Source organism: Plectropomus leopardus, chromosome 7 (assembly GCF_026936395.1).
Source record: "Plectropomus leopardus strain MGB_pleo_1.0 chromosome 7, ASM2693639v1, whole genome shotgun sequence".
NCBI lineage: Eukaryota > Metazoa > Chordata > Actinopteri > Perciformes > Serranidae > Plectropomus > Plectropomus leopardus.
This window is the reverse complement of record NC_142182.1, coordinates 27,721,133-27,742,182: the sequence shown is the minus strand read 5'-3', so window position 1 is coordinate 27,742,182 and position 21,050 is coordinate 27,721,133. Positions and strand designations below refer to the sequence as shown.

Genomic DNA, 21,050 nt, shown 5'->3' with positions numbered 1-21,050 from the left:
TGCACTATATCATGAATGAAATTAGAATTCAAACACTACTACCGAATGACGAACACACTATATAGTGCACTATGTATATACCATGATAGGGAACAGTTTCAAACACAGCTTCTGTGTTTTCTTCAGTCACTTTTTGAGAAGGTGTTTTCCTGCTACCATTCCACAAACATAGTACTTCACGTAACCAAAGTCATTTTCACACTCATTCTGTTTGCAGCTATGCTCAACTTCAAATCAATTTGTACCAACTTTGGGAAGAGACATTGTTTTTGGAAGCTGACAAATCATCTTCATCATTCGTTATTTATGATGGCCTAAAAAACATTTTGCAATGAATTACAACACCTCCTCCCTCTAGCAATTTAGTGTTCTTCCCATGTTTGGCACAATATAGGATTTACCCCCTCAGAAACCCACACAAATGTTAATCCAGTTGTCGCGTAACAGTTTCTTTGCAATCCTTAGATTCAGTTATGTTGTTCTGTCATGCTGCTATTTAGAGTAGGCAGAGGTGCACAGTATTGTGCTCTGTTGAAGAAAAAAAGAATAAACTCTCTGATGAATAGCTTGTGACAGATTATATGATTTAAGACTACATTTGAGGTTCAAGGAACAACCTATGCTGTTCCATTTGGCCTCTCAAGGCTATGTGTGCTCTCTAATGTAGTGGGCGGTAGCCAATGACTTCTGGTCATTCAGAGGGAGACTTGCTGTCATTATGAATTTGTATTAAATCTTTGGTCACGAGGTTTGTGAGATGTCTATTTCGGTTTGAATGTAGTTTGTTTGCATTCAGCCACAGATTAAGACACCTTTTTTTAAATTGTAAAACCGACTCCTTTGGCCTTATCATGGTCAAGGAGTAAGCTGTAGGTTGCAGTGATTTTTCACCCACAGAGGATGACTAAGAAAATGCATTTTACATTGTCACTTTTAGTGGAAGTGCGCTGTAGTAGACTAGTTATAAGGCTTAATTAGACCAAGCCAGTCAATAATTCACTAGTAAAAACACTCCCTCTCTATGTCTCTCAGTTTCACTCACTCACACACTTGCTCGTGAACATATGAAGATCACTCAAAGACTAAAAAATAGAATGGATTTTTGTGACAGATTTTTGAAAAGTCATTGATCAAAGCTGACAGATGTCAGTCTGCTCCTTAGTCCAGGGGAAGTGACAGCAAAGGATTCTTAAACCTTAACTGACAACATCCATGAGAACAAGAAAATAAAAGTGCCATAGGTCAAAATGATGTGGGAATGGAACATATGAAACCCACTGACAGTGTTAACATGCACAAAATATTCCCACTTTTCCCCATGTTTAGAAAAGGACAATATCTCTAAGCTTTTTCCATGGCTGAAGAAAATGAATATTCCACTAATATTCCTGTTTGCACACAGCTGTACATACTCCAATAAATGTGCCCTGACAACTGAGATATGTACAAACTTACACCCTCTCTCCATCTCTTCCTCTCTACCCTGCTCTTTCTTATCATAACATCAAAGATTCATGTTTCACATGAAAAATTAACATAGCTGACAAACTGTTTTCACCCATAGTGCGCGCAACTTACTTGAATGTGCTGCAGACTTTAGAAGAGGAGTTTTTTAGAAGCGGAGATATCAATGTTTTTCAGGAGGCACGTCAAGTACGTCATCATGTAACTAAAAGTGTGACAAGTTGTGGCCAGGGATTGTTGCTTAAAGCTGCCTCTTGTTTTTGGGTTTGCTCTCTCTTCATCACATCATGATGAAAAGACAGGTGCTGGTGCTTTTTTCTTCCAGCTGGAAACAGCTGAGGTGCTCCTCACACACTTTCTCCCATCTCTACCCACATTTAGAGCAGACTAGTTGTAACAAAGGTATAATTAGCAAATGTAGTGAAGTAAAGAGTATATTACTGGCTCAAAAATATACTGTATGATATATGAGTAAAGAGTAGAAGTGCAGTTTTAAAAAAGAACATTGCAAGTACTCGTTCCTTAAAAAAATAATTTTTTTTTTCAACTTGTGACTGTACTTGTGATGTTACTACCCAACCATGCCCATATCAAATTCAGAATGTTGTCGCAAGAAAAATAGTGAATATTAGTTTGCATGTAAACATAGTCAATAAAGACACCAAAGCTATGTCCAACCTACAAAGTTAAATTATAATTTTGATATTTTGGCAAATACACTCATCAAGAGTTAGATGCAAAGATCAATACCAGCATAAAGACTGGAAATATGAGGAAACAATAACTTTGCTCTATCAGGGAGAAGAAGTAGAGATCACCGTCGATGTTGTGAAGAAAGTGCATTCTAGGTTTGCACGGATTCATCAAACAAGCTATATTATGTTAAACTTTAGAGAGTCGGATCTAGAGGCAGACCTTTAGAAAGAGCTGTATGAGGGTTTTATTGATTGTTTTCATCTAGCTCGACACAAAAGCAGATTACTTTGTTCCCCCAAATGTCAAACTATTCCTTTGAAACATTGGATTGTTGAGAATCCATGAAATCTTTGTTTTTAATCTTAATTTGGTGACATCATTCAGACACGCAGACATTACTCTTTTTTCATTACTCGTTTTGTTGCAGTAGTTTCTCAGTAGGGTCCTAAAAATCGCTGTCTTTTTGCTTCTGTTTTCCATCTTTGCAATGTTATGGCGGGAGAAAAAGGCTTTTAACACTGAACTGATCAATAGATGGAGTGTTAATTTATGTAATATTTGTAACAACTACCCTACACATAACTAGTTTTTCTTTCTGCAGCGATGCAGCCCCACAGCACCAAAGCTTTCATGTGCTGACCCTCGCAGTTAATGACTATCTCACTGCCCATCTCCATAATTTGAAAAGTGAAACTGCTTTTCATTTATTCCTCGTGCTGCTTTACTCCTTAGATTACCATAATATATTCACCTATCTCTCTCCAAGGCTCTGCGACTTTTAAAAGGTAAAGTGAAGGGTAATTCTGAGTCATGTGTAGTGTTGCCTAACTGGATTAAACCCTCCTTTGCATCTTATTACCGACACTTAAATTCAATCAATGGCTGACCGCTCATCTCCACCTGAAGGAGTCATTTAAACACTCTGAACAGCACAAGGGAAGGTGACATTGATGTAAAAACCTGTTTCTGTTAATTACAGAGCTGTTAACACTATCAGATGCTCAGCTGAGCTTCTGTGTGTGTGTGTGTGTGTGTGTGTGTGTGTGTTGGAGAACGTGAGACATGTCATTGGTTGCTGCGTTGTTGGAGTGCCTCTCGCCCTCTTTTCCTGATCTTGATGAGTGTGGCCTGCAGGATGCCATCTGGGTTCTGTCATATGTTATTACTGTGCCACGCAAAGGCTGAGATGGCTTCTGTACGGCACTGTGTGGCTGCGGGTCAAAGTGGAGTGTGTATAGGAGTGGATGGGTGGGTGGCAGGATAGAGGCTCTCTGCGTGCTTTGTGTGTGTGTGTGTATGTGTGTTGCTGCGGGGTATTTTATTGTCCATGAGTGTGTTACTATTTAGATTGAATTCATGTCCCTATGTTCATTCGTGTTAGTGTCAAAACAATTAGTCTTTTAATTTATCATCAGGAAATAATTCAACAACGATTATGATAATGGTTGAATCGTTTAAGCCTTTGATAAAGCAAAAACGTTTAACATTTACAGCTTCTCTCCTCTGTTGTATGTCACTTCAAATTTAAAATAAACCAGTACATTTTTAGCTGTTTTCTGGCATTTTGTAGACTAAATTAAACTGTCAATTGATAAAAAAAAACAAACGAAAAACCCCCAAATGTACTGATGATCAAATTTATTATAGTGGCAAGTGTATACCGTTGTAGACCTTTTGATTTGGGTGTTTGAGTGTGTTTTGTGTCCTCTGTGTGGAAAGGCAAAAACAAAAAAACACTTCTCTTAGTTACATTACTACATTATTAATAGCAAAGATTTGCTGACAAAATAGTAAAATTAAAATGTAATAATATTAAATAAATGCTTTTTTAGATTTCCATAATACATAATAATGAAGATTATAATTCTTAATTCAATTCTTGATAATGAACTTTAATAATTTCAAGTCTCTAATTGCATAACATACATATTTCCAGTAATTAAATATACCATAAGTTTGCAAGTTCGTGACATAAGGAAGGCTCTTACTACTGAATATTTTCATTACTAACTGATCTATCAATGTTTTCTTGAGCGATACTTGAGAAGATATTTTTTGGGCTTTTTTGGCCTTCATCAGATAGGACAGAGAGTAAGTGTGAAAGGGGAAGAGAGAGGGGACGACATGCAGCAAAGGGCCGAGGCTGTTGTCCAGCTTGCGACTGCTGCAGCAAGGACTCTCCGTACATGGGGCGCCTGCTCTATCCACTGAGCCGCTGACACGCCATCAATTAATTAATCGGTCCATAAAAATCAGAAAACATGAAAAATACCACACAATATCATAATGCCTCAGAAATGTTTTGTGATGTCTTCAGACTGTTGTTTTAATCTAACTAAAACCCAAAAGTTACTGAATATAATAATACTAACAGAAAAAAGCAGCAAATTGTCACTTTTAAAGGAAAACTTCACACACACAAAATGACTATTTGTAAATCATGCGATCAGGCATGTAGTTGTGCCATTTTACCTTGAATTACTGAAGAAAACTGCTTTTCCCGCATTTATATTGATTTATTTATAGATTTAGAATCATGTTTAACAACAGCAAAACTATATAAAAACATCTGTTTACAAACTCTCACACAACTCCGGCTGTATATTCCAAGTCTCATGTTTCCAGTTATCCAGCCCTGTGTTAGACTGTGGAAGATGAATGTGGGTGAACATTAAAGATTTAAAAGTCTTTAATGTCTTTAAAAAGAATGTGTTCAAAAGATGTTTAAAAAATCGAGATGATGTTGATGATGATTTTTTAAAGTGATGTTTATGAATGTTTAAAAAAGGAAAAAGATGTTAAAAATATCTAACATAAAGATGTTAACATTTATTGTTGGAACCCGTTTTTATGGCTTAGTGGAAGTTGGGTGGGGGGATACTAAATTGAGTGATATTTTTGATTTTGCGTCTAATTTGGCTTTAATACTATTGGCACTATTGTGGCATCTACACAGTCTCTCTGCACAGGGTATTGCCAAGAAATCTGCAAAAACCAAAGTGACCCTGGCTGATCTATATGGCTGATCTGCAATTATCTGCATAATTATCAGCCCATATTATTATTTTTCCATATTTAAATAACACATATGCACTATGCCCTAATTTCAGTGGAAAAAAGGGTAACAGTTAGCAACTAGATTGTGAGCGTAAATAGTGGGCATAGTGAGCATTTACCAGCTAAAAACACTAAAAAGACATTATTTCATCAGGATTTGGTGGAGACTAAAAGTTAGCTCAAAAAGACATAATATTGGACTTAAATGGATAAGATGTCTACAAACAAGACTCACAAAAGTTTGCTAATACATTTACCCTATCAATTTTAAAAGATGATAATATGTCAGTATTATGTTTACAGCACATTGTGTGTTCATGTTGATGTGCAGTTTGGTTCTTATCTTCTGCAGTTCAACAAAAGTCATTAGAATGAGATACAAGTACAAAATGGAAACCAATGACATTTACCACCCCCAAAATGCATTGACCATTTTATATACCTACAGATAATTTTTCATCATTACAGAGACATTATTAATGTGTTGCACTTGTATCATGTAGTTCATTTCCATGTGCCTGCAGTAAAGGACAAAACACAAAGCTGTTTGCACAGCGGACAGGGAGACAAAGACACGGAGCAATAATGACGAGAGCTACCAAACAAAGGAAACAAGCCAAAAGGAAATTGCTTATTTACCTGAAATGTATGACTCCTTTGGTCTGGAGCCAAGCCCTAAATAACAAAATGAACTGATCTAACAGGCCCCTTCCAGGAACAGGTGCAGTGGTACAGTGGTACAGTGGCCCAGTAGCCAGCTCTCTGTGCCTCAGATCTACTTGCTGCAGTCTCCCTGCAGAGGGAGTTCTGTTGTCACTTCCAGCTCTGATTTATTATCCAGACACTTACGTTACAAAGGAGTTCAGCTCTGGGGAAACCAGTGGCCGTAGTCATTGCCTATTCCCAAATGATGCTGCGGCCCAGCAAATGTGAGATAAATGGGGATGCAAGTACATGCTAAGATCCAGACAGTGCTAAGGCTCTCTGCAATCTGGGTTTTTGTTTGAGGGGTGTTTATTAGGATCCCTAAGGAGGGCAGGAGTGTTGTTCTGATGCTTCAAAACAAAACAGGATACAGTCGAGCTGCGTTCTGAAACCTAAAATAGATGAAAGCACACGCTCAAATTGAGTGGAGCTGCCCTTGACTTAAACACAGAGAGCATTGATTGAGATCGAAAGACTGTGCTATCAATAGTTCAGGAATCAATATGGATATGATGGGTATCACTTACTGTGTGCCCGAACATGAGCCATGTTTTGGTTTGTCGAGGCCTGGTGTTGACTTCTTTCATTGTTAATTTTGATCACATTTTCCATGTGTGATTTGCAGTTGACTGCACTGCTGTCAAAATATTTGAACAGGAGGTGTTGGTGGGTGTTTTTGCAGAGATGTTTTGATTAGACTATAACAAGAGTTGGTCTCACCATCACTGTAAACAAATAATAGGATGATGTATTCATTCAACTGTGCATCCTGTTAAGATACAAGTGCACATAGAATTAAGGATAAATGTAGGGAAACTATAGGTTTTTGGCCTTTTGCCCTGTATGGAAGCATCTGCATTTGTCAAGTTTCTGCACCCATTTATTCAAGGTTTCCTCCACAGCTAAGCAGGCTTCTTGCCCAGGTGTCACACCCTCCACCATCACCTCCACATCCCATAGGCAAAGTCAGCTCATACTAAGTCATTTTATAAACAGTATGATGGAACGTATGATTTTAACCTATTCATGGTTGGCAGACACCTATAGCGCTGGCCTCTATGTTGCTATTAATTGATCAACAGAAATTACTGCGCAGCTATTTTTTTCAATCTGGTAATCATTTCAGAAATCAAGCCAAAATGACAAACATTTGCTGATGCCAGTTTCTCTTAAAAAACTTGATTTGGTGCTTTCCTCTGTTATTTATCTTTATAGATTTAATTCTTTTGGTTTTTGATTTTTAGACGGATAAAAGAAGCAATATGAATATGTCTACTAGGGTTGTAAGAATGAAGGGCATTTGTTACAGTTTTCTGACATGATATTAATAAACCAATTAATCAAGAAAACAATCAGCAGAATAAGTGATAAAAAATAGTCATTGGTTGCAGCACTACAGTTGTTAATGTTTTTCTTTTTACAATATCTATCAGTCAAACTACCATATGTACAGGTTTTACGTGGTAAAGCTGCAAAGCACAAATGAGGACGACCACTGCTGATTTACATTTCTGCTTGGCAACAAAACATTCATGACAGCAAGTCAACAAGTCTTAAATTTTGATAAAATGTTGTTGCAATGCAAAACATGCAATAATGAGGTTTAACCTTGATTTTGCACTGATAGAAATTTAGCAGCCTCATAAGTTTCTTTTCTCATTCCAGTTCCAGCAAATTTACCAGCCCACTTTAGGCCATGATAATTGCACCATTAACATTAACACTGGCATTTGTGTAACATTGATGCAGTCAAGGTAACTTGACAGAGAAGTCATCCTTTGGATCAGCTTGGTCACCCAATGACCCCAACTCTCCTGTTGGCTCTGCAGCACAGCCTCCTGTATTGGCGTCTTTTCAAGGCCAGCAGCTTTCTCTGGAACTGCTCACTAGCCACAATATACAGCACTGGGTCCAGGCAGCTGCTTACGCTGCACATGGCCTCAAAGAACTCGTAGGTGGCGTAGAGAACGTTGGTGTTAGATGGTGTCACCTGGTTATGGATCCTCATGAACACCAAGGTGATGATCATGACGTGGTATGGCACAAAGGAAACCACAAAGACGAGTATGGCGGCAGTGATGAGACGCAGAGGCTTCCCTCCTGTCCTCTGGGCTCTTCCTTGCCCCCTACCCCTCGGGAGACGCCACAAAACACGAACTGTCATCATGTAAAAAGCCAGCATAACCCCAAATGGTAGCAGGAAGCCTATTGTTGTTCGGATAATGGTGATTATCTTGACGTAGATGAAAGGGCCCTGGATGTGGTCCATGCACACTGTGGCGTTTTCTGGTCGCTGAATAGCAAAAGTCACAAATAAGTCAGGAATAGAACTCAGGACCAACGCCACCCATGTGCAGGCTGAGCACAGCTTGGCTTTACCCACATCCCACCAGCGGAGAGAGCTGATTGGATGCACCGTCCCAACGTAGCGATCGAAACTGATAAAAGTGAGGAAGAGGATGCTGCCGTATATGTTAATGTTGAAGGAGATCCTCTTGAACTGACAGAAGATCTGTACGTCTTTGAGGTGCGGCCTCTGGAAGGTAAAGTAGAGGGTGAAGGGGAGGGTGAGGATCCAGGCAGAGTCGCACAGGGCCAAGTTCAAGAGGAAAAGATTGCTGGTGCTTGTGGTTCTCCTGAGGCAGGAGAAGTTGATAAGAGCTGCTAAGTTTCCCAGGATCCCCACAGGAAGGGCAAAAGAGAAGAGGACCAGCAGGATGTAGCAATACCAGTGGCCATTCTTAAACTGGCCGCAGAATACTGTTGACTGGTTCAGGAACTCCAGAAGCACCTCTGGGATTTGAAAACAGGAGAAAGAGTCAGTTCTGCTACTGTATTATTCTGCTAAAGATCTGAGAATAAAGAGAGGCTTCTGCCAGTGGATGGCTAACTTTTGGTTTAGCGCTCTGCTAGCTTGAATGGGGATAAAAATGATTTAATCCTGCGGCTTTTCTAGACTTTCAAAAACCAAAATCATCAAATCACCAAAGTGAGACATTTTGTGGGGGTTGTGATGCTCCTAAAATGTATCCACTGATTTACAGATGTCTCTTTCATAATGTGATTCTATGGAAAAAAGTATGTTTTGGGTCGTAGCATAACATTATGGACATGCTCGATGTAATTCCACATTTGGCCACTATGTGACAGTGGCTTCAGAGCTTCCGTTGTTCCTCGGGGCTTGTTCACAGTGAGATTTTTTAAAAAACATTGGCACTTGACTTCAGAAAGAAAACATTGGTGTTGGACTTAATCCGAGGCTCTTATTTGGCAGTGTGTTTTGAAAAAGAACAGTCAAAATAAAGAGACGGGTAAATGCAAGCCTTTCAGACATTCATGTCTGTAACACATGCTTTCTGTTAAAATGTTTCTTGAGTAATTTTCTTGTCAAAGCTCCTGCAGAGCCACTGTAAACATTATATAACTGTCATTATTGACTGCGTAGTACTTGCTGTGACCAGTAAATTGACCTTGATAGGTAAAAATAAGTGGAGTTCCCCTTTATCACCCCACAAATCAAGTCAAACAACACTGCCAAAGTGTTCCTGTTATTTTCTTTATTTTGCTTGAACTGTCAAGTAGGGATAGTTTAAAGCAAACAGCGATTAAGATCTGCCAGGTCAGGTGTCAGTCACAGAAAATTGCACCAAACTGACTCAGTGAACCTTTGGGCGTTACATGTATTATGCTATTGAATAAGAGACAGAGTAAATACCCATAAAGAAATTGTTTTATAACCCAGTTCTCCACCACTTAAAGGCTCTAATGCTAAAGGTGTGTAAATCACAATGTTTTATAGGGTTAAAAAACAGTGGATATTCATTCTGTATTACATGGCGTCGTTATTTTTAGTTGGTTTCTTTTTCAAGATTTTAATAACCCAGAATAATGTAGGCACAGTCTGTTTTATTGACTCTGATGGTAAGCCCTGCTATCAGAGAGTACTTTAAGGGAGATGTGTTCACCCACTCTCTCCAGGGCCCTTTTATATTTACAGTAGCTGTCTCCATAGTCTCTGAACATCACCAGCATGTTCAGGAAGTGAATGCATGACTGTGCTGCGAACAATGAAACCTGGGGACTGTTGATCTATTGCCTCCAATGTGTCGGCCTCTGTTTGCATTTAATCACAGATAATACATCCATTTTGCTCAGGTGAGCAGATCTTAACGATTAACCTGTAGCACATTTCAACCTAGATCATGTCTCCCTGTCTCCTCGTCAGTGCCTACTGATTGAGAGATTTATTTATTTATTTAAAGTTTTATGCACTTTTTATGATGATAAACTTTAATATATAAGTGCTAAAACACACAGGAATGTTTATTATACTGCCACACCGCAAGTGATAATGTAATGAAGACAGTATTGGCATTATTTAAGCAACAGTCCTTGAGGGAAATTAGAGTAACTTAAAAAAAAACGACACTAGTATGTTATTGTATCTTAAATTATTTAAAAGTTTAATGACTTTGATTTAGATTATTAAGTGTTTAGTCCTAAAAACATTTAAAAATCTTTGTCAGGTTTAGATTGCACTCACCCTCTTCAGCTGTGTCAGACTTGTAGTCGGTGGAGAACGATACCATGATGAATGGAGCCGGTGATCACATCTCAGGTCGCCTTCACTCCTCCTCCACCAGCTGTGTGTGCTTCTCATCTGTCAGGAGCTGTCGCTGCGCTGCCTTACCCGTGAGACCTGTGTGTGTGTGTGTGTGTGTGTGTGTGTGTGTGTGTGTGTGTGTGTGTAATACAGGAAATGGAGGATTAAACCAATCCACTGTTGAAACATATAAGATACATTCAGTAATTGCTCGTCTGTGTGCACCAGTGCAGGTGTAACTGATGTTTACGTTTGTGTTTCTGGCTCCAGGGCTTCTGTATATCCTGTGAGTGGATTACTCCTATAAATCCAGTGACTTTATAACCTGAGCACTTCCCAGAATTATTGCATGTGATCTCATTATCACACAGATAACCGTAATGTCAGCAGTTTTAATCCCCTAATTGCCTGAAACAGGCTGGACTGAGTGCAATCTGAAAAAAACAACCCTTTATTATGCACTTAAGAATTACTGTGGTATGATCCTCGGCTTGGGTACCTTGCTTTATGATGGCTGTATGGTGGGATGATGTTGGACACTGGTGATTATTAGCTGAAGGAGCAAATTCTTTTTTTAAAGATATTTTTATTTTTTAGATTTCTGTTAGTCTAATTTTATTTCATTTTTCATCGTCTTGTGTATGGTGGGATATCAATATAGTTTGTCTTGGAAATCTAATGAAGTATTACAGAAAAAAAGGATTAGTGTGTTACAGTATGTTTAAAATCACAGTATTTTTTTTCTTACTCTTAATTAGATTCAGTTAGGTGTCAGTTAGGTAAAGGCTACCAAATAAAATAATTAATGGTTTCCATTCATTGATCATTTCATTGCTGATTTGGAGATATTGTGGAAGTTGTTTTACCAGTGTACTAAAGTGGCAGCATTGTGCTCAGTGTGGTCATCAGTTTTAACAGTATGAGCTGTTAGAGTAGATATTTACATAATTGAAAATAATCCTTAAAACTGAATTTGTTTTCAGAAAAATGTACATAATCAAGACAGCTTGCCCTGAATGTCCACTGTAGTCACAATACTGGAATGAATGTTGACACAACACCTTAAAAAATATCAATACTTGATGCCATTTTCGGAAAATTGATTAAAAGATAAATACAGCAAGTATAACATACCAAGGACGTCTTACCTTAATAATAAGAGAGAGCAAATGAAGGTATGAGTTTAAAGAGTTGGTTTCATCAATGCTCGTAATGTTTGTATGAGTTATATACCAATCAGAGACCAGTTCACTCTGACATCTTAGAAATGTCAGTGTTTATTGTCCATAATACTGGTGTAAAATCACGAAAGAAAGAAGAGAAAGTAAAAACTGGTGCCGGTGTGTCATTGCTATAGAAAATTAGTATTGAAACAGTTTCAAATATTCAATATCATTATGTATTGATAAATTAATAGTTTTGACACTATTTTTAAATACAGATGTGGCATTCGAATGACAAGACAGCACAGTCCATCAGATAGTCTAATACTCTAGGACTCTAAGACTAAGAGACTCTAGGACTCTAAGACTAGGATTGTTTTGGACACCATCCCCCTGAAAATAGGACACAGTATGTTTTCTAAAAAACACTGGTTGTTTTTAAGATAACCACAATGTCACAAATTGTTAGCTGGCTGTGTGGATACAGGATATAAATCTGATTTTACTCCTGTGGGACATTGTTATAGATTGCTGTCCGAACTGCATTGCAGCAGTTTTTTAAACTAAGGTCAGACTTGAATAAACCAGCCAGTGGTGGACAGTAAAAAAGTACATTCACTTACTGATGTGCTTATGTATATTTTTTTAAATATTTGTACTTTACTTTAGTATTATTATTTTATTTTACTTTGATCCCACTACATTTCTAGGAAGGTTCTCATAATTCATTACATTTGCTTTGAAGTTAGCGGAAGATTTTTTTTTTTTCCTTTTATGTAAAATACAAAAGTACATAAACTGTGATCATCCATGTCTGCATGTGGTTTGTTTTCCTGTACCTCTACCCTGTGCATGCGCTGCTCAGAATAGGTATTTGGTCAGGACAAGTAGAGCTCATCAGCAGGCAGTTGTATTTGGTTATGCAGTGTTAGTAACGGCAGTTGGTGGAGATGAAGATTTCCACCAGATCAATAATGGCCATATCTCAAGTCCATGTTTGAAGTTTTTGAGGTGAAGAATGATTTTTATCATTTTTAATGTTTGCTCAGTTTAACACTCACAAAGTTAATCACAGCCTCATTTAAATGTTTAAATATATTGTTACATTATACAACAATGCACTGAGATTTGTTTTTTGTTTTTTTTTTTAAAAAAAAAATCATTTTGAATACTCAAGTTTTTTTTAAAAGCAGGTACTCCAGAACTTCAACTCAAGTAATAATTTGACTCAGCAACTGTCACTTGTATTGAAGTAATATTTGACCAGGAGTATCTATATTTTAACTCAACTAACAGAGTTTGTCCACCACTGATGCCAGCATCTCGATGTACCTACATAATATACAGTATATTTCACCCTGGTGTTTATCTGCATACCAGCTAGTCAGCTCCCTGGTGTGTGTCCGATTCTCACCACTAGATGGAGACACAGCTACATGTTTGATTTTCACTTGGAAACACCTTGATGAGAGAAGGATATGATCTCATCCCAAACACAACACTATAAATAGCACAAGAGGAGCGATACTGTCAATACTGTAAATTAGTATTCAGACCGTAAGTGCATCTTTTTCAGTAATGTATCATCTCAGCCCACGTGAGTGAGTGTGTTTGTAATTTTAGTGAAAGTAGGCAAAAGTAAGTCCCTCTCAGTTTTGTTTTTTTTCTCTCTTTTGGTGCCCGTGTTTGTGTGTGGCTGCCTGTCCATGTGTGTTGTTATTGTTGTCTCCTGCCGGGCTGAGCCTGGCAGTAGGCAGTGCTCATGAATCACACCTTATCGGGGTCCTCTGCTGTCGGGAGGTGCAGTGACTCAACTGACTTGGCTGAATAGTTCTTGAATCACCCCCTAGTTAAATCCTGCCCATATAGGCTGTGAGAGGGCGGCCGTGCTCGCTGGCGCGGCATGCTGCTTTAAAAGTCAGATCTGCCGATACACACTGTGCTCCTACATCTAAGCCAGGGCTCATTGGCACTGGAGGCAATTAAGTTCACCCATGCAAGTCAATTCAATTATGCATCTGTGATGAGCCCTGAAATACCACAGAGCAAGACGTATGGTGTGGCCTCACACTTCGCCACTTTGCTTTTGCTAACCCTCCAAAAAATGTAAGGTTCATTATTGTTATTAAGGGAACATTAAAATTGATATTATCTGCTGTAAAGCTCACAATAATAGATAACCAAAGTTACAGATCTGTTGTTTACTGAGATGTTAAAGACGTTTTTTGCATAATACATTTGAACCTACAACAGGAGGTTCATTCATTATTACTGCGCTTTAACTCAACAAAGATCTTCATCTCCGTAGGAATCTCAACATCTTTGTTTTTATGTGTGCAGCGGAGAAAAAAAAACTAAAAGTGAGCAAGCTGAGATTGAACAGCATGTAAAACTATTGGAGAGTGAACCAGCCAGGCTGTAATGGGAAAATAAATGGAGCATTCTGCTTTGCTGTCTTTCTGGCTCTGTGTGTGTGTGTGTATGTGTGTGTGTGAGTGTGGACACAAACACAATGAGTTCTCTGAGGAGCTGTAACTCAAAGGGATGCTGACTGAGCTGGAGGAGAGAAAAACAAAGAGTTGTTTCCTGGGAAGATGGCCGCTTCTGGCACCGGATCACAGCTCGGAGAGACGAAGCAGAGGAAAAGAGTGTGCGTGTGTGTTAGCAATATTTAAAGTAGTAAAAATAGAGGTGTATACCCAAGCTTGTAGTCATAGAGAATTTCATAAAAGTCATTTGAATAACCTTGAAGCAGTTGATGGCTGGGGTCACCACATCAGGATTGTTCATATTATCATATTAGTATCAAGTTTTTTTTTGGACCTGGTCGTCATTGGTGTCCTTATATTGGGTATTTGTTGATGCAGATTCTGATCTGATACTAATATTTACCTAAATGCCGCTTAAACGTTAGGGCTGCACATTATGAGGAAAACATGCAGTAACACCATCATTGCAATAAATGGATATTATGTGTCCTCAGTTCTGACTTTGTGCCCATTTCAATGTACTGCTAAAATTACTTTTTGAATTAAAAAAATTAAAGGAATTTATTTCTAACATTCTTTTACTGAAAAAATCAACAATTGAACCAAACACAAAAGACACTAATAAATGGTCAAAGATCAGTTTATTGCGCAACTTCAGTCAAATATGTACCACATATGTAAATATGTATTGCACATTGAAATAACAGCTGTAGTCTCCCAAATTTGACACACTTGTCCTTTTTAAATAAATTTGATCATCTTTCATTAATAATTATGATATTGATGAAAGTTTAACTGGGAGAATGACTCCTGAAACTGACGTGACACAGTCTGCTAGAGAGAAGATTAACCGGGCTGTACAGTGATGTTACAGTGATGCTTCTTTTACCTCATAAACGATCTTTGGCCGAGTGAGCAGTTAGCACACAAACTACACAACAGACACTTTTTTTTTGTTTTGTCATCAAGTCACCTACTTTATATTGTGTCAGAAATTTGTAATACTGTTTTTTGTGAATCATTATTGAATTTAAAGGGGCTCTCTACCCATTTTTACACGTTTGTCAGTTTCCTCATCATAAGGAGTTGTATTCAGACTCTAAAATGTGTAAGAAATGTCTTCTTTGGCTCTGAACTGAGCCTTTTTATGTCTGAGAAAATGACCCAGATGATGTCATAGTGATGTCATCAGGGTCTTCTTGAGTGTGTTTATTTTTTACCTGTGATACAAACTGAGCGCATGGAGTTTGAAACACATGAGCATTTACTGGGCAGAGATTGTTTGAAAATGTGTTTTTCCACAGTTTTTTTAATTGAAAAGATGGTACAATGGACACATTTCAGAATTGATTATGTAAAATCTTGTTTGCTGTTTACTAACCACAGTGGCACTGAGATGTGTCCTCTTTATTATACGATATTACTCCTGACCTTCTAAACAGAACTGCTCGAAGTCTTTAACTGCAGCAGACCCAAAAATTTAAGGCAAATTCTGTGAGAGTAGAGCTGTAACGGAGTATGTCTATCAGATGCAGTGGTGATGGGGGGCATCTCAATTTTTTTCTATTAATTTCCTATGGATAGCAAGAGAAGCAATCGCATAGTGCACGGTGGGAGTGTTGCTGAGACTTTTGATGAGGAATTATGGTGCATTCGCTGGTCTGTATTTCAATAACATAGACTACATTGAACTTCAGTCCAGCACGATGGGTCTGGCTCAGGAAACATGGACCAAGCAGTCAAATTAGGCGTTGAATGTTTTCAGAAACTCAAGTATAAATTACAGAAGACACAGTAAAAGAAAGTGTATGAGCAGAGCAGGTGCCCATTTCGTTAGCTGTTTGAAATGGCGAGCAGAGCACCAGGGGCTGCCCAGCTCGCAGTGCGTTCATTAATCACGCGAATTCCATTATTGGGTAGGTCACCAGTGGGAAGTTCATCAAGCGACCAGGAGAGTGTGTCTCCTCGCATCCTCGGGGATTCTAGTGGAAATTTATTATTTAAAATCTGATTAAGTAGTTTGGTTTTTTTTTTGCATGTTTATTAATCATGGATAATGTAATACTTTGCAGGAAGGTAAGCTTGTTACACCTTGTTCTCTCATGAACAATTTTTTTTCCCAAATCACGATTTGTCAAAATTTAGCATAAGTGAAAGAATAAAGAAATGTGGCAGGTTTATAAAAATCAAACTTTACTGTGTTTTTCTCTTTGCATTCAAGGCCAGCTGAGCTCTTTTCCACTGTTCGAGTAGAGACGATAGCATTATTACCTTTCCAGGTTGTAGCCAGGGTCAAACAAAATGCTATTTGTTGCGTTATGGGAGATGTGGGATCCAGTGTTTTTTAAACTTGACCAACACAAAGGACCAAACATTTGGGTATCTCTAAATCTGTGGTTTGAATTTGAACTTTGTTTTATGTATTTTATTTGTAAATCCTATTTGACCCAGGTCTGCATGACACAATGTGAAAAGCAGAATGCTTTTTTTACACGAGCAGTGTGGGAGGTAGATCAAGGACTATTACATTATGCAATTACATTATGTGCACCTAATTGCATCCACATGTTGATGTCAGTTATTTATACTGAACTTATGTAAGGTTTTTTTGTAATGATACTCTTACCAGAAAAAAAGCAAGCCTTTGAATTAAAGGTATAATTTTTTTTTCTTTGTGTTATTAGAATCAGCTAAAATACAAAACACATTGTCATTATATTTATAGCTAGCCACAGAGGAGCTAGAAGCACAAACTGCAGTCTTTTCAAGGCACAAAAACAAGCTTTTAGTCGTATAATGAACCTTGTTGTCTCCATGAGGTCTGCTGAGCGCCGCCACCAGAGGACAAGCTCCTGTGATTATGTGTTCTGTGCAGATGCCTGCATATCTAAACTAATGTCATGCTCTGCCAGAGAGATATTTCTCCATAATTTGATTCCAAGCCAGGATTGTATTAAAAAAAGACACCACAGGTCACAAATGTCTGAATAATTTCTCTAATCATGCACATCATAAAACACAAGCGAGCATCAATCCGCTGACAGCAGGTCTAACAGATGCATGACATCATGTGCGTGGAATATTTTCTGTTTGGCTTGATGATGAAATGGTGACAGTTAAAATTGGTCAGGATAAGACAATTACTTGAAGGCCGTGAAAGTGACACCTCAAAGTGGCTCTTTAATCTTCATTTCATTGCCTAAAGGGCACGTGTCTGACAGAGTAGGACGTTATTGATCTATGTGACTAATTTATTTACTTTCATCTCCATTTTCGTGGCCATACATGTTAGCAGCTTTGACATGCTGTTTGAACCTCCACTGACAGCAGTGTCCTTGTCATGCTCCCTTTAGGTCGATACCTGCGCCTGAAAATGTTCCGCGAGGATCATGGCTCCTGGATGACCATGTTCTTCAGCACCATCCTCTTCCTCTTCATCTTCTCACACATCTACAACCTTTTCCTGCTGATGGCTGGGAGCATGGAGTAAGCCATTCAATCTCTCTCTCTCTCTGCCCCTTTTCCCTCATTCTCTGCTTCCCATTTGTAAGAGCGACTGTGCGCTCCCCTTTGGCTGGCGTGATTGATCGAAACGTCTCGCCTGAACAGAGACTCGATAGCAGTCTGATTAATCAACCCCGACTTTAAATCACAGGTAGGAGCAGGCAAGGGGAGGGTGGTTAATCCTGAAAGATCACCTTCAGCACCCCACGCTTATTCTCCCATGATCCTGACTTATTTTTTGACACCTCTCTGGCCAAAAACCAAGATGTTTGCCATTCCTCTCCCAGTTAACACTTTGTTTTTTTGGCTCCTGTTGCCCCAGCGCACCTGCTGAGAAACCGCTGTGCACTGCAGAGCTTGACACCCACACATCAAGCCGGTGACAGGAATCCGTTTATGCATTTGCAATGTGTCCGTCTAGAGGAAGGAAAACATGCCCTTGAAGCCAGTCAGCCAGACACGAGGTCGCCGTGAGGTGATTTACCATTTTGTGTGTTTGGGGCTGTAAAAAAAAAAAGACCGTGTGGCAGGTGTCTATTCAGGTGCAAGCTGTCAAGAGGGAGGCCAGGGCTGTAATGGGATCTGTCCTTACAGTGCTGCTTTTCCATATTAACAACAGGCGTCAACTACCCATAAGGTGCAGGCAGATGAAGGCTATTAGCTTGCAGGCAAGGTGTTGTGTTTTTCTACGGCCAGAGGGATGAGTTTGTATAATCAGCCCATCTGTCACTCCGGCCAGCGCCGGTGACATGGGCATCCATCTTGTCCGTCCTCTCTGGTTGGCCAAGAAAAAAGAAGCGAGCGGCTGAGCGGGAGAGGGGGCAGGCCCACTGAGACGATGAATGTTGCTTGCTCAGGGAAAAAAAGTTACATTTGCAGTCACGCTGAGTGCATCTGTCACAAAGAGGATTCCTTTTTACTGCCTCTCATTTCCGCCTTGAAATGTCAAGAAAATGGGATCTTTTTCTGTCATTTTTTTACTGTCAGGAGTGTTTCACCAGATGACATCTGGATGATGCAGAGGGAAAAATAATGAGTCACTCAGACATTTTTGAGAGACGTTATATATAATTTATAAAATGAAACATAATTTACATCCATCTAACAAGTCACTCCGCCCATATTAGCCGCTTCAGTTATCCAGACATAAAAAGTCGCAACCATTAGAAAATTAAACTGGCTGACACAACATCAAAACCCGTGATTATTTGGATGTGTGTTCAGCGGTGACATCAGTTATTCAACATTGTAAAGCTCTCCTCACAAAGACAGATGGTGCTGTTGTAAAGCGAGTGAACCCCGCTGCCTCCAAGACACCTGCACTCCCCTTCTTGTCCCTGTTTCCCTGCTTTTTTTTCTGCTCCAGCAATGTGTCCACTGAGGACCCGGGCCCTGCCAAAAACCATTAGTGTTCACATCTCTGTTCAAGACCGACATGTAAGAGCAATGTTCACACTCTGCCAGGATGCCCCTCGGTAGACGGGTCTCCGGGCCGCGAAAGCATGGATGCAGCAGAGTGAGGAAAAAGGTGGCTGAGAGAGAGGATGGGGAGTCAGGGGGAAGTGCTCCAGCCCTGATGATGCAGTGAAACTTAAGTCTTTTGATCTATGTCCAAACCCCATTTGCATCGCTCCCTACCCCTCACTAGTCCAACCCTCGCCCCGCAGCGAGGCTGTTGTAGTTTTTTCTTTTACCAAGGCACAAAGGAAAAGTACAATATCCCTTTGTGACTGCAGCTGCCCCTCTGTGGGAGTGAATGGTGTTTTTCCTTTTCATTTATGCTGAAAGAACAAGCCGCTGTGAGGTATTATTACTGCCAAGGGTTTTTAAAGGGTAGGTATTTTGGCATGGGTTAGCTGGCTTTGACATCTAGCCATGCTGGTGCACTGCAGGGGATGCTCTTGTGGTGGCTAGACAGGGCGTCCCACACACACAACTGCATATTGTTCACGTCTAGCACCTCGCTCAAGTTAGCTGGGACATGTTTGTGGGCGAGAAAGTGTGCGTATGAGTTTGTGTGGCGAGGCAGGATGAGGGGGGTGTTGGCATCTCTCTCCCTGCTGTCTCCCTGACCTGATGCTGTATGCTGCCCGTGCCCTTCGCTCATTAATATGCTTTAATTTTCTTTGACCTTTCAGTCGGTCTTGGGCTTGATTTAATTAAAACCAGCGATACATCCACAAGGAAAGAAGATAAACGGCACCACCAGCACTGTAAACAATCACCGATAAGAGATTGTATATCTGCGTGGATGACAAGTATTTATTCATGATGATTAGTCATGTAAAATGAATTCATCAAAGCCATTATCTCTGAGCTCAAAGAGATTTCCAGACTGCGCAATCTTACACGTCCCAACAGTGCCAATATTTAAACAGCCACTTCCAGGTCAACAGCTATCAGCCTGTTACCTGACTTATATCATATCGGAGGCGGGGGGGGGGTAAAAGCCCATCCATTGTGGCGCCCTGGGAGCTGTAAGCCACACTTGTTACCAAACCCTCACATCTGGGCTATTTGCATTTTAATGTAACTGTCAGATTAGGAAGGGGCTGTTTGTATGAAACCAAGGGAGTGTGACCGCCCAGGGAGTTTGACGGACTTCATGAATGTTTTGTCACGCCACACAATCCCATTCCACCATCTTATGGCGCCATTACCAGCCGAAATCAGCCCCTAATTAGATGGTGTTATTTAATTAAGACGGCCCAATGCGTGGCGTACACATTAATCACGACTAATTCAGAGTAAGGGGGTGGTAAAGTAAGTGGAGGTGGAGGGAAAGAGGGAGGGAGTTTGTGGAGATATAAGAGGGAGCTGGAGTTGGACAGTAAAGCTGTGAAATGACTTTTATACTTCATCTGTTTGTTACTCAGTAATCGGATAGACGGATGGATGTCAGGGGTTAAGCTGAGCAATGAGAGAGCGGAGCCAGGGTCAGAGGGAGTGTTGCAGCTGGTGGATATCTTTGACGAGGAGCAGGGAGGGATGGATGTGGCATTTGACTAAAGTGATACCCTGAGTGGGATTAGACCCCATCGTATGAGGGTATTTGTCTTTGTTTACGATGAGCCTTTGTGCTGCGTGCATGCTAGTCCCCCTCGTATGTCTGTTTGCTTGTCTGGCACTAAGCTGGGGTAATACCATGGACAAATGGATTTAGAAGGCTGAATAAATAGCATGTTGTGGTATGTAGATGCCTCCTGTTGCATGCATTCACACATGGGACTTACTGCTGCCGACAGTACAGCAGCATATTTCTTACAATGGGTTCTGTGATCTGGCCTCTACTTAACGGGCACATTTGGTATTTTTCAATCCAGGCCCTATTTTCCCATTTTGTCTGTCTCTAAGTGACTAATGGACACA

The 21,050-nt window shown here is 39.8% G+C and overlaps 2 protein-coding genes across 5 annotated transcripts in view; one reads left to right on the top strand and one right to left on the bottom strand.

Moving 5' to 3' along the window:
• The window catches only part of tmem117 (transmembrane protein 117), a 58,185-nt gene that overhangs the window by 10,863 nt on the left and 26,272 nt on the right, over nt 1-21,050 (top strand). For all 4 annotated transcript variants that reach the window (XM_088080357.1, XM_042495454.2, XM_088080358.1 and 1 more), the window contains exon 3: nt 17,531-17,663. In XM_088080357.1, the coding sequence (XP_087936483.1) occupies nt 17,531-17,663 (133 nt within the window). The remainder of the gene's footprint in view (nt 1-17,530; nt 17,664-21,050) is intronic.
• LOC148189210 (P2Y purinoceptor 1-like) lies at nt 7,555-10,511 on the bottom strand. The gene is made up of 2 exons (XM_088079447.1): nt 10,486-10,511; nt 7,555-8,753 (listed from the first exon to the last, which is right to left on the bottom strand). The coding sequence occupies exons 1-2, from the start codon at nt 10,509-10,511 to the stop codon at nt 7,715-7,717; spliced, it is 1,065 nt and encodes a 354-aa protein (XP_087935573.1). The 3' UTR covers nt 7,555-7,714.

Coding starts and splice junctions, on each gene's coding strand:
- LOC148189210 (XM_088079447.1), bottom strand. CDS start 10,511: ATGGTATCGTTCTCCACCGACTACAA. Junction 8,754..10,485: donor TCGTTCTCCACCGACTACAA/GTCTGACACAGC, acceptor AGAATAATACAG/TAGCAGAACTGACTCTTTCT.